Source organism: Leuciscus leuciscus (assembly GCF_965113295.1).
Source record: "Leuciscus leuciscus genome assembly, chromosome: 4".
In the NCBI taxonomy this organism is placed as follows: domain Eukaryota; kingdom Metazoa; phylum Chordata; class Actinopteri; order Cypriniformes; family Leuciscidae; genus Leuciscus; species Leuciscus leuciscus.
This window is the reverse complement of record NC_138728.1, coordinates 9,655,878-9,668,038: the sequence shown is the minus strand read 5'-3', so window position 1 is coordinate 9,668,038 and position 12,161 is coordinate 9,655,878. Positions and strand designations below refer to the sequence as shown.

Below are 12,161 nucleotides of genomic sequence, written 5' to 3'. Positions count from 1 at the left end.
AACTATTTACAGCTGAAACAATAATGCATTTTAGGATAATTGAAACCCTTAATTGTTTTAATAAAAGGAGGGAGTCAGCATAATTATTTTTTTGTTAATCAACATAGCTTCATTTTAAATCCCATTTTCCCAGTTGTCCCACTTAATGCTGTAAATTGAACTCTCATCCCTTCATCTTTCATCTCTCATTGTTACTGCTTAATATTTAGACAGTATGGATGTGAGGCTGGTTGGTGGTCACAGTCGCTGTGCTGGTAGAGTGGAGGTTCTTCATAGAGGTCAGTGGGGAACAGTGTGTGATGATCACTGGGATTTGGCTGATGCTGCAGTGGTGTGTAGAGAGCTGGACTGTGGAGAACCTGTAGATGCTCTGGGTGATGCTCAGTTTGGACTAGGATCGGGACCAATCTGGATGGGTTTTGTCATGTGTACTGGATCAGAGACAACACTGAAGAACTGTGGATCAAGAGGATGGGGTAAACACAGATGTGACCATAGTAAAGATGCTGGAGTCATTTGCTCAGGTAACACTATTTTACATATTAAAATTAATATGCGCTTCCAGATTGGCTTCTAATTTTTAAAGAAGTTTTAAAATGTTGACTTCAATAATAAATAAATGTTATATTTATATTTGTTATGGTTTTCTTTTGTGTTTTTACTTTATTCATTATAAGACTAAAAATAAAATGGCTTTGATGTACAAATCATTATCTTGAAGCCCTACAAATAAGCCATGCTTTTGTTGATCTGTGTTGTATTTTTTAGAAGTCCGGCTGGTTGGAGGTTCTCGCTGCTCTGGGAGGTTAGAGATACTTGATGATCAGTCGTGGGTTTCAGTGTGTGACGCTGCCTTTGACCAGCAGGATGCAGAGGTTGTGTGTAGAGAGCTGGACTGTGGGGCTCCTGTACAGGTGCTGGGAGAAGATGCTTTTGGCAAAGGAGACGCTCAGATGTGGACACAAGAGATTCAGTGCAGAGGAAATGAGTCTCAGATTCACCTCTGTCCAACATCACCATCACATGAAAACAACTGTTCACATGAGCACAACATTGGTTTGCTGTGTACTGGTAACAGTTCAACTTACAACAAAGCACATTTCATTTCATTTTATTATAACAATTTAAATTCACAATAGCCTTTTCTCTTACATTCATAGACATAAGAAATGTGAGACTGGTAAATGGCAGCAGTCGCTGTGCTGGTAGAGTGGAGGTTCTTCATAGAGGTCAGTGGGGAACAGTGTGTGGTGTTGGCTGGGATTTGGCTGATGCTGCAGTGGTGTGTAGAGAGCTGGACTGTGGAGAACCTGTAGATGCTCTGTATGATGTTCATTTTGGACTGGGATCAAAACCGTTTTGGATGAAAAATGCAATGTGTACTGGATCAGAGTCTGCACTTAAGAAATGTGAATTCATACAACCAACTGATCTTGATGTGTGTCTTGATAAGAGCGCCCAAGTCATTTGTTCAGGTAAGCTAAAGCTAAAAATCCTGTCTTAATGTACAAAACAATTGCACCAAAAGCAGTCATAATTTCATTTTTTGTGACCATTTTCCAGTTTCTTTTTGACAGCACAGACTGTTAAGGTCAGACTGTAATAATCAGAGACCTTGTTAAAAATAAAATTTAGAAGCTTGTTTCTAACTCTACATTCTAATGTACACTCACCTAAAGGATTATTAGGAACACCATACTAATACTGTGTTTGACTCCCTTTCGCCTTCATAACTGCCTTAATTCTACGTGGCATTGATTCAACAAGGTGCTGAAAGCATTCTTTAGAAATGTTGGCCCATATTGATAGGATAGCATCTTGCAGTTGATGGAGATTTGTGGGATGCACATCCAGGGCACGGAGCTCCCGTTCCACCACATCCCAAAGATGCTCTATTGGGTTGAGATCTGGTGACTGTGGGGGCCATTTTAGTACAGTGAACTCATTGTCATGTTCAAGAAACCAATTTGAAATGATTCGAGCTTTGTGACATGGTGCATTATCCTGCTGGAAGTAGCCATCAGAGGATGGGTACATGGTGGTCATAAAGGGATGGACATGGTCAGAAACAATGCTCAGGTAGGCCGTGGCATTTAAACGATGCCCAATTGGCACTAAGGGGCCTAAAGTGTGCCAAGAAAACATCCCCCACACCATTACACCACCACCACCAGCCTGCACAGTGGTAACAAGGCATGATGGATCCATGTTCTCATTTTGTTTACGCCAAATTCTGACTCTACCATCTGAATGTCTCAACAGAAATCGAGACTCATCAGACCAGGCAACATTTATCCAGTCTTCAACTGTCCAATTTTGGTGAGCTCGTGCAAATTGTAGCCTCTTTTTCCTATTTGTAGTGGAGATGAGTGGTACCCGGTGGGGTCTTCTGCTGTTGTAGCCCATCCGCCTCAAGGTTGTGCGTGTTGTGGCTTCACAAATGCTTTGCTGCATACCTCGGTTGTAACGAGTGGTTATTTCAGTCAAAGTTGCTCTTCTATCAGCTTGAATCAGTCGGCCCATTCTCCTCTGACCTCTAGCATCAACAAGGCATTTTCGGCCACAAGACTGCCGCATACTGGATGTTTTTCCCTTTTCACACCATTCTTTGTAAACCCTAGAAATGGTTGTGCGTGAAAATCCCAGTAACTGAGCAGATTGTGAAATACTCAGACTGGCCCGTCTGGCACCAACAACCATGCCACGCTCAAAATTGCTTAAATCACCTTTCTTTCCCATTCTGACATTCAGTTTGGAGTTCAGGAGATTGTCTTGACCAGGACCACACCCCTAAATGCATTGAAGCAACTGCCATGTGATTGGTTGATTAGATAATTGCATTACAGTTTTTTACGATTGCTATGACAGATTTTTCAATACATTTAACAATTTTCCAAAACTCTTAACACAGTTAGCACTACATCTGTCTGTGTAAGCTATACTATTAACACATTTCTTGTTGCTTTTACACAAAATGTATACAATTAACACAAATTTAAAATGCTTGAACTTCTTTTACACACAAGCTCAAACAAGAACAAAACAATGGATTTTTACTGCCAAATTTACCAATGCTTTAACACTGTATGTCAGAACAGATAACACCATGTTCTAAACCTAACCTTACAGGCTAAAGTCAAGGTAAACAGCTGCTTATATTGTGAACTGAAACACAAATATATCCCCTGTATTTTATTCTATTCTTACTGAGAAACAGCTGATTGAATTATGCAAATAATTAGAAGATCTTTTTATTTATTTATTTATTTTTATTCTTCTGGTGCTTTTTCTGTTCGTATATTTTGTATTTTCACATTATTCCATTGCTAGTGAGAAACAGCTGATTGAAGTTATGCAAATAAGGGACAATGTGGCATTCCACCATTCCCGTCTAGTCACAGCCTGGTTTGACGCCCATCAGAGGATGATGTCCATTTTCCTTGCCCCTTACTTCCCTTTCCTCAACCCCTTTGAGGAGTTTTCTCAGCCTGGAGATGAAAGGTTTTTGACCATAGTCCACAGGACCAAATGTCCCTCCTGTATGCAAAAGATGCTGCATACAAGACATCACAGCTGAACACTACCAGGGGTGGATAAGGCATGTTACTGTAAAAGATTCTTCCCAAGATGCCTTGCCAGGGAAGATTTCAGGTGTGATGTGGATGAGAACGTGGACAAATGCAGAAGACCGGGCAGATTAGAAGATGACCTTTTCTGTTTGTATTTTTTGTATTTTCACATACAGTAATACTGTAAATGGCAGCTATATTGCATATTTTTGTTATCTTTGTTATCTGTCCTTTTGCAAATAAAGCCGTTACTGCAGTAATTCTGTCTCTGTCATCTTTTTTTCATAAACCATACATTCCATAAAGCTACTCTAAGAAAGGTCATTTATTTTGTTGTATTGAATTTTTGCTGCAAAAAAACAACAACAAAATGCATTTACATTACAAACAAAACAAAAATGTAGAGAGACTTCAAAAGAAACTGCAGTGCAAAACACAATCTATGATCAATACAATATCTATAGATATAATAGATAGTATAATATATCTATAGAATAATATGTCTGTTGTATAAGGGCAGACCTGACACATATAAAATAATGCAGTTTCTGTAATTCCATCTGATGTTAGTGTTTTTTATGACATTGTGCTATGATTGACTAAATGTTCCTGGTGTAAGAGAACATGTGTTAATGTTTTGGTAGACATGGTGTATAGTGTTAGTGTATTATTGTATTTTGAAAATTAGTTTTGTAGTTTAGTTTATAATGTGTGATTTTGAGCATGAAATTAACCGTTTTGCCAATTGTGTGTTTTAGGTGTGTTGGTGTGTTAAGAGTTTAGGAAACTTGTTAAATGTATTGAAAAAACTGTCATAGCGATTGTAAAAAACTGTAATGAGAAATTGAACAGGTGTTCCTAATAATCCTTTAGGTGAGTGTAATTCCCTGATAGGATTCATTCATAGACATTGTTGACATGAAAATGTTGAAATGTGGGCAGTCATGTAATGCATTAAGATTTTTACAGTAACAATAACTATACACTGTTTTGTATATGAGCTGTTTTTGTAGGTTACTTTCAAGTCCTTTTGGACTGGGAAAAAGTTTTGCTGACATGTATAATATGTTTTCATAATAAATATCTTTTATTTCAGAAGATTAAGGAAAATATGATTTCTTGTTGATTGATATATTAATTATATGACTGACTCATTATTGAAGTTCTCTAACTTTAAATTTAGTTTTTTTCTGTGTTGTTCTTTCAGAAGTCCGGCTGGTTGGAGGTTCTCGCTGCTCTGGGAGGTTAGAGATACTTGATGATCAGTCGTGGGTTTCAGTGTGTGACGCTGCCTTTGACCAGCAGGATGCAGAGGTTGTGTGTAGAGAGCTGGACTGTGGGGCTCCTGTACAGGTGCTAGAAGAAGATGCTTTTGGCAAAGGAGACGCTCAGATGTGGACACAAGAGATTCAGTGCAGAGGAAATGAGTCTCAGATTCACCTCTGTCCAACATCACCATCACATGAAAACAACTGTTCATATGAAAATGATGTTGGACTAGTGTGTGCAGGTTTGAGCCTTTTTTAAATAAACTTAAATCAAATTTCATGTTCCCAAAATCTACACTAAATATTAGTAAATTTTATCATCGTTTTTTCTCTTATTGTGATACTTTTTTCCTTATTCTTTCCTTTATGTCTTTACTCCCTCTTTATTTATTTTATAGACAATTTGAGAGTAAGGCTGGTTGGTGGTCACAGTCGATGTGCTGGTAGAGTGGAGGTTCTTCATAGAGGTCAGTGGGGAACAGTGTGTGGTGAGACATGGGATTTGGCTGATGCTGCAGTGGTGTGTAGAGAGCTGGACTGTGGAGAACCTGTAGATGCTCTGAGTGATGCTCATTTTGGACCAGGAATAGGAACAATCTGGACAAATCGCACGATATGTTCGGGATCAGAATCTACACTGAAGAACTGTGGAACAGTAAATTGGGGTTTTTATGACTGTGATCATACTAAAGATGCAGGAGTAATCTGCTCAGGTAAACTGCTCCAAACCTGCACTGTTTTTACATCACTGATAATTCAACTGCCTTAAAGGGAAAGTTCAACCAAAAATTAAAAACCAGTCATCATTTACTTTGTGTCTTTTCAAATCTCTATGACTTTGTTCTGTAGAGCACAAAATGTTTTTTTTATTTTTTTATTTTTTTATTTTTTTACTTTCATTATATTGAAAAGAGTACCAGGATATTCTGTAAAATTCCCCTTTTATGTTCCATAAAAATGAAAGTCAGATTATATGGATTGACATGAGAGATTGAGTAATTTGACTATTTTACTCCTTTCACATTAATAAGTGGTGCTTTATGGTAGAACAATAATGACGTGAATTACACTCCTTTAGATAAACAAAATTGAAACGTTTCTTATCTCTTGCTACTTCAGGTGTCAGGCTTATTGGAAACTCAAGTTGCTCTGGGAGGTTAGAGATACTTGATGATCAGTCGTGGGTTTCAGTGTGTGACGCTGCCTTTGACCAGCAGGATGCAGAGGTTGTGTGTAGAGAGCTGGACTGTGGGGCTCCTGTACAGGTGCTGGGAGAAGATGCTTTTGGCAAAGGAGACGCTCAGATGTGGACACAAGAGATTCAGTGTAGAGGAAATGAGTCTCAGATTCACCTCTGTCCAACATCCTTATACAAAAACAGCTGTTCACATGATAATTACCAAGGGCTGATCTGTGCTGGTGAGTTAAAAGAATATAGTAATATCATACCTTTTACTAATAGGGTGCATCTCAGTCAGCTTCATATTTCACAGTCAGAACACTGACCAAGGAGCCAGACATTTTAAGGTCTGTCTCAATCACAAAATCCTTCAAGTTCACTGGAATGTTCGCTCCCTAAAAATCCTACAATGCACTCCAAAAACTAGATGCTCACTACGTTCCCCTTAATGGAAATTCTGTTAAGTGCAAAACAAATCACACAAACCAACACAATATCAACACAACATCATCATGACATGGGATTTATTTAATTATATGTCAGTATAAACATCATCAGTAGATAGGTGGTGAACAGTATAGTAAATATTTATAATTAAAATTTGGCTAAAATGTTTCAGATATATATATAACAACAATCAAAGTATATTTCATAACATACTTTAAACAGCATAAAAAATGTCAGAAATATGTTGTGTGTTGTTAATAAATAACAGTGGTGACGTTTTATGACACAAGCACCTAGTCATATCACGGGGAATTGAAAAATCAGTGTCCAAATGTGTAGTGAGCCAGTGTGCTTTACCAGTGCTGAATTTGTGTACACAATATACTGATACGCGACCTAGTGTGCTTACGGAGATGCAATCACAGTCTCTATCTGTATTTTTCTGCCACTTAGATAAAAAGAATGTGAGGCTGGTTGGTGGCAACAGTCCCTGTGCTGGTAGAGTGGAGGTTCTTCATAGAGGTCAGTGGGGAACAGTGTGTGGTGCTGGTTGGGATATGGCTGATGCTGCAGTGGTGTGTAGAGAGCTGGACTGTGGAGAACCTGTAGATGCTCTGGGTGATGCTCATTTTGGACAAGGATCAGGACCAATCTGGATGAATCTTGTCATGTGTGCTGGATCAGAGTCAACACTGAAGAACTGTGGGTCATCAGGATGGAACTTACATGACTGTATTCACAATTTAGATGCCGGCGTCATCTGTTCGGGTGAATAATTTAACTGATTGCCCATTAATATGTTGTGACGTAAAGAATATTTTGTTTGGAAAACTGTTTGTATGTTTATTTTATTTAACTATCAAGCATTTGTTTTTGTCTACTGTGCACTGTCATTCCTGTAATATTAACAGGTCATAAAGCTTCCAGACTCGTTAATGGATCTCACCTGTGCTCTGGGAGGTTGGAGATACTTGATGATCAGTCGTGGGTTTCAGTGTGTGACGCTGCCTTTGACCAGCAGGATGCAGAGGTTGTGTGTAGAGAGCTGGACTGTGGGGCTCCTGTACAGGTGCTGGGAGAAGATGCTTTTGGAAAAGGAGACGCTCAGATGTGGACACAAGAGATTCAGTGCAGAGGAAATGAATCTCAGATTTCATTTTGCTCAATTTCATTATCACACAAACAAAGCTGTACCAGTGACTATAATGTGGGACTGATCTGTTCTGGTAAGTTATAAATATTCAGTGTCTCCTTGTTTGTATTTAAAACAGTATATGTTCTCTGTCAGCTGCATTATACTTTATTTTAACTTCTGTTCTTTATTCAGGCTACACAGAGGCCAAACTGATGAACGGTTCAGACTCCTGTTCTGGAAAAGTGGAGCTTCGGTTCCTTAATGAGTGGGGCTCAGTGTGTGATGCATGCTGGGATATGAGAGCTGCCAGTGTCCTCTGTAGACAGCTGAATTGTGGGATTGCTGTGTCTGTTGTGGGATCAGACTGGTTTGGAGAGGGAAGTGGTGAAATCTGGGCTGATGTGTTTGATTGTGACGGGAATGAAACAAAACTCTCAGAATGTTCCATCTCTTCATGGAGTCGAGCTGAATGTTCTCATAGACGAGATGTTGGAGTCATTTGCTCTGGTAAACTTATTTGACACTGAGAGCATTATGCTCTTTTTCACCATGTTATAACACAATTCTTATTTTAGTAAAACATGAGATCTTCTCCTCAGGTTCTTCTCTGGCTGTTCATCACGGTCTGGTGCGGTTGTCTGGAGAGAGACAGTGTGAGGGGGAGCTGGAAGTTTCCATCCATCAGATCTGGAGGAGAGTTCTGCTGGACTCCTGGAGTCTCACTGAATCCTCTGTGGTCTGCAGACAGCTGGGCTGTGGCTCTGTGCTGAACTTCTCCGGCTCCTCTTCATCCAGTCCTGAACACAGTCATGAGTGTGTGACGGGCTTCCAGTGCTCTGGGAGTGAAGCTCATCTGGGGAACTGCAGCTCTCCACAAACTCTCAACTGCAGCTCCACACAACAGCTGTCAATCACCTGCCTTGGTGAGAAGAGCAACATCTGGGCAGATTCTTCAATTGTTAGTGATCAATAATTTGTTTTTCTCTCTCTGAATATCAGGTCGCGGGTCCATCAGGCTGGTGGGTTCTGGGGGAGACTGTGCAGGGAGGCTGGAGGTTTTTCACAGCGGCTCATGGGGGACAGTGTGTGATGACTCCTGGGATATTAAAGATGCCCATGTGGTGTGCAGACAGCTGCAGTGTGGAGTGGCCCTCAGTAACCAGCAGGTACCAGCCTGGTTTGGTCCTGGTTCTGGACCCATATGGCTGGATGAGGTGGAGTGTGAGGGGAATGAGACGTCCCTGTGGAACTGCTCTTCTCCGGGCTGGGGGAAACATGACTGTCAACACAAGGAGGATGTAGGAGTCGTGTGCTCAGGTAAACGGTACACTAGTGTGAAAATGTGTTATTCAGTAACATTTAAAATCAAAAAAAGTTTTTTCAAGATATTTCAGTCAGTCATGTATATGTACCATTCTGTGGTAGAAATGTATTGGGGTTGGATGAAAGTTAAAGTTGATTCTCATCCTTTTGCATGTATAGAGTTTAAAGAGATCAGGTTAACTGAGGGCTGTGAAGGGAATGTGGAGGTTTTCTACAATGGATCCTGGGGTAATGTGTGCTGGAACCAGATGGACAGAGACACAGCGAGTCTGATCTGTCAAGAGCTGAACTGTGGAAGATCTGGTGTTGAATCCTCTTCTACACCAAGACTGGAATCAGCTCCTAACTGGCTGGATATAGTATCATGTCGACCACATGACTCCACACTATGGCAGTGTCCGTCTTCACCCTGGGGAGAGAATTACTGTAATAAAGATGAAGTGGTCAAGATCACCTGCTCAAGTGAGATGATATTTAAATGACCTAAGATGGTCTCAGTAGTCATGTTTCTTTAAATACAATATGTATATCTAATGTGGAGAGTAAACTCATGTTTCTGAAAAACTAAACTGAGCTGAAGTGGAATTCTTAATACGTTTAACATAGATATTATTGCTTTTATATCCTAATTTTCACTTCAGTTTTATTCATTTTCTCATGTTTTATTCTTAGTGGAGGAAAGTTCTGAGTCTCCTCGGAGTCATCTGACATGTTCTACCTCACCATCTCCTCACCAGAGACAGTGTTCAAGTAAGTTTTTTGACAAATTTGCACACAAAAAAAATGTTTTTTTTATTTTTTTATGTTATCATGTTCTCCCTGTGTCTGAGTGGGTTTCCCCCACAATCCAAAGACATGCAGCATATGAATTGGACACAATAAATTGCCCTCAAGTGTGAGCGAGTATATGAAGCCCTGTGATGGACTGGCCATCTGTCCAGGGTGTTCCCTATCTGCGGTCCGAGATGCTTGGATAGGCTCCAGCATCTCTGTGACCCTACGGATGATGAGCACTTTGAAGGATGGATGGATGAATTTCATAAATCTAATCATAGACCAGTGTGTTTTTTGTTGTAAATGTTGTGCTGAAGCTGGTCATTGATGGTTTCTGTGTGTGATTTAGATCATGTTCCTCTCAGACTGAGTGGAGGTTTGGGCCGGTGCTCTGGGAGGCTGGAGGTGTATCATAACGCTGTGTGGGGTTCAGTCTGTGCTGATCTGTGGGACATCAGCGATGCTCAGGTGGTCTGCAGGCAGCTGGGTTGTGGAGCAGCACTGAGGGCTGATGGGAATTCAGTCTTTGGTGCTGGTGAAGGTGTTGTGTGGCTGAACAGAGTCGAGTGCAGAGGGAATGAGATTCACCTGTGGGACTGTCCTCTCTCCCTGAAGAACCACACTGACTGCTCCCACAAAGAGCACGCTGGACTCACCTGTGCAGGTCACAGCAAAACACTGAGCAATTGTAGTCATTTTCACATCATTTTAGAGTGAATAATATCTCTGTATTTGCATGAAATCGAATGTGTTTGTGTCTGTTTTGGCAGATTTGTCAGTGTCCACTACTCCTGCCACAACAACATCAGCTTCTCCTCCAGTTTCTCAGACAATGCGCTCAACATCAGTCACTCCTCCACAAACTCCTCCAGTGTCTCTCTCTGTGCTTGTGGTTGTACTGGGAGTTTTGCTCTTACTGCTCTTAGTGCCACTGCTTATACTGATTCAGCAGAACAGAGTGATGAGGAGAGGTAGGAGAGATCCAGAGACTGTCATATTGTGTCTTATTCAGTGTGTGATCAGTCATGTGTTGTGAACTGACAGCAGGTTTGTCTGTCTACACTCACAGCTCTCTCTAAGAGGAGACACAAGACGAAGACTGAGGCCGTTTATGAGGAGATTCATCACAGACCCACTAATAGACAGAGTTTCTTCACTCAGAGGGGTGAGTAAATGTCATAGAGTCTGATTTGAGGAGATCATTATCACTTTATTAATGGGGGAGAGTAGAATAAATCGCATATATCCATTTGTGGGACTTTTGTGTGTTATCTGTAAGATATACAGTGTTAGTGTTGAGATTCAAAGGAAGTGGAGATTTTGGCTGATTTACGATTGTGAACGTGTGTCTGATGAATCTACTTCTCCATAATAGGAAGTGTCCTTTCTGAAGAACAACATTCTGGGTATGAAGATGATGATGAGCTTCTTTCAGGTTAGAAGACTCAAGTATAAATCAATATAACTCAAATCTTATCACATACAGAAATGAATGGATGTTAAATTAATTAAAAACATTCACTCAGCAGGTTACGGAGTGTCAATTATGTAAACTCTTCAGCCCATAATAATTCAGATAAGGATTTATTGAATTTTTTTTTCTTTCATCTACTCTTTTTAAAGCGAATTTTGCAGGAGGAGCCGCACCTGACTACTATAATGACATCACCACCACTGAAGGGCCAAATAAAGGTCAGTGAGTTTAACTGATTTCACTAAATTAAATTAACTATTGGACCTCTGAATAGTTAAAGCAGTTTTTGTTTATTTCCTCCTTGCTGTTAACTCATTTAGAAGAGCAGCAAATCACACCTGAGAATTATGATGATATAATCACTGTTGGACTGAGATCTCGTGATACAGGTTTATTTCTTATCATTTCTAGAGGTTTTATTTAATTATATTTTATTTAATAAGGGTTTAGTTAATTATACATAGGCACTGTTTCAAAATCCAAATTTTTGCACATTTAATGGATGCATTTAATTTTTCATTATTTTGTCTATTTGTCTCTTTTGACTTGCCAGAAAACTATGATGACGTCATCATTGTTAGACAATTCTCCAAGGATAAAGCAGGTGTGGGATTCAAATTACTCTCTTAAATTTCATGTTTTTTTGTTTGTTTGTCTTCAAATTATAGTTGCATTTAAACTTATGTAATTAATAATGGACACATTTATAATAGAGGGTGTTCAGGAGGAGTATGATGATGTGAAGAATATCAGGGAATATATGAGTGACATGTTTGGTATGTTACTGACACCTTTTTACCTTACACTGAATGTGTTTAATTTTTATAATTGCTTTATAATATCAATTTCTGTGATTATGATAGCTCATTTAACTTGATTGTCAGTATTGATGTGTTGCATATATTGATACATTAATTTGCTCTTGTTTTCTAATAACAGATTATGATGATGTGGGGGAGGAGCCAGGAAAACAGGGAGGGACTTAATAACT

The 12,161-nt window shown here is 39.7% G+C and overlaps 2 protein-coding genes across 2 annotated transcripts; both read left to right on the top strand.

Moving 5' to 3' along the window:
* Positions 1–214: 214 nt before the first annotated feature.
* LOC309496349 (antigen WC1.1-like) lies at positions 215–4,929 on the top strand (the record flags this gene model as incomplete). Its single annotated transcript, XM_082166343.1, has 5 exons — positions 215–524; positions 769–1,071; positions 1,161–1,475; positions 4,777–4,813; positions 4,923–4,929. 5 exons carry the CDS (start codon positions 215–217, stop codon positions 4,927–4,929), a joined length of 972 nt encoding a protein of 323 aa, XP_082022469.1.
* Positions 4,930–4,945: 16 nt separating this feature from the next.
* On the top strand, positions 4,946–12,084 carry LOC309496257 (scavenger receptor cysteine-rich type 1 protein M130-like). Its single transcript, XM_082166240.1, has 18 exons — positions 4,946–5,079; positions 5,236–5,550; positions 5,957–6,256; positions 6,918–7,232; positions 7,376–7,690; positions 7,792–8,106; positions 8,199–8,561; positions 8,599–8,916; positions 9,082–9,384; positions 9,595–9,672; positions 10,046–10,360; positions 10,467–10,667; positions 10,766–10,861; positions 11,072–11,131; positions 11,320–11,388; positions 11,491–11,559; positions 11,724–11,774; positions 11,884–12,084. Exons 1-18 carry the CDS (start codon positions 4,962–4,964, stop codon positions 12,045–12,047), a joined length of 3,765 nt encoding a protein of 1,254 aa, XP_082022366.1. The 5' UTR covers positions 4,946–4,961; the 3' UTR covers positions 12,048–12,084.
* Positions 12,085–12,161: the final 77 nt, after the last annotated feature.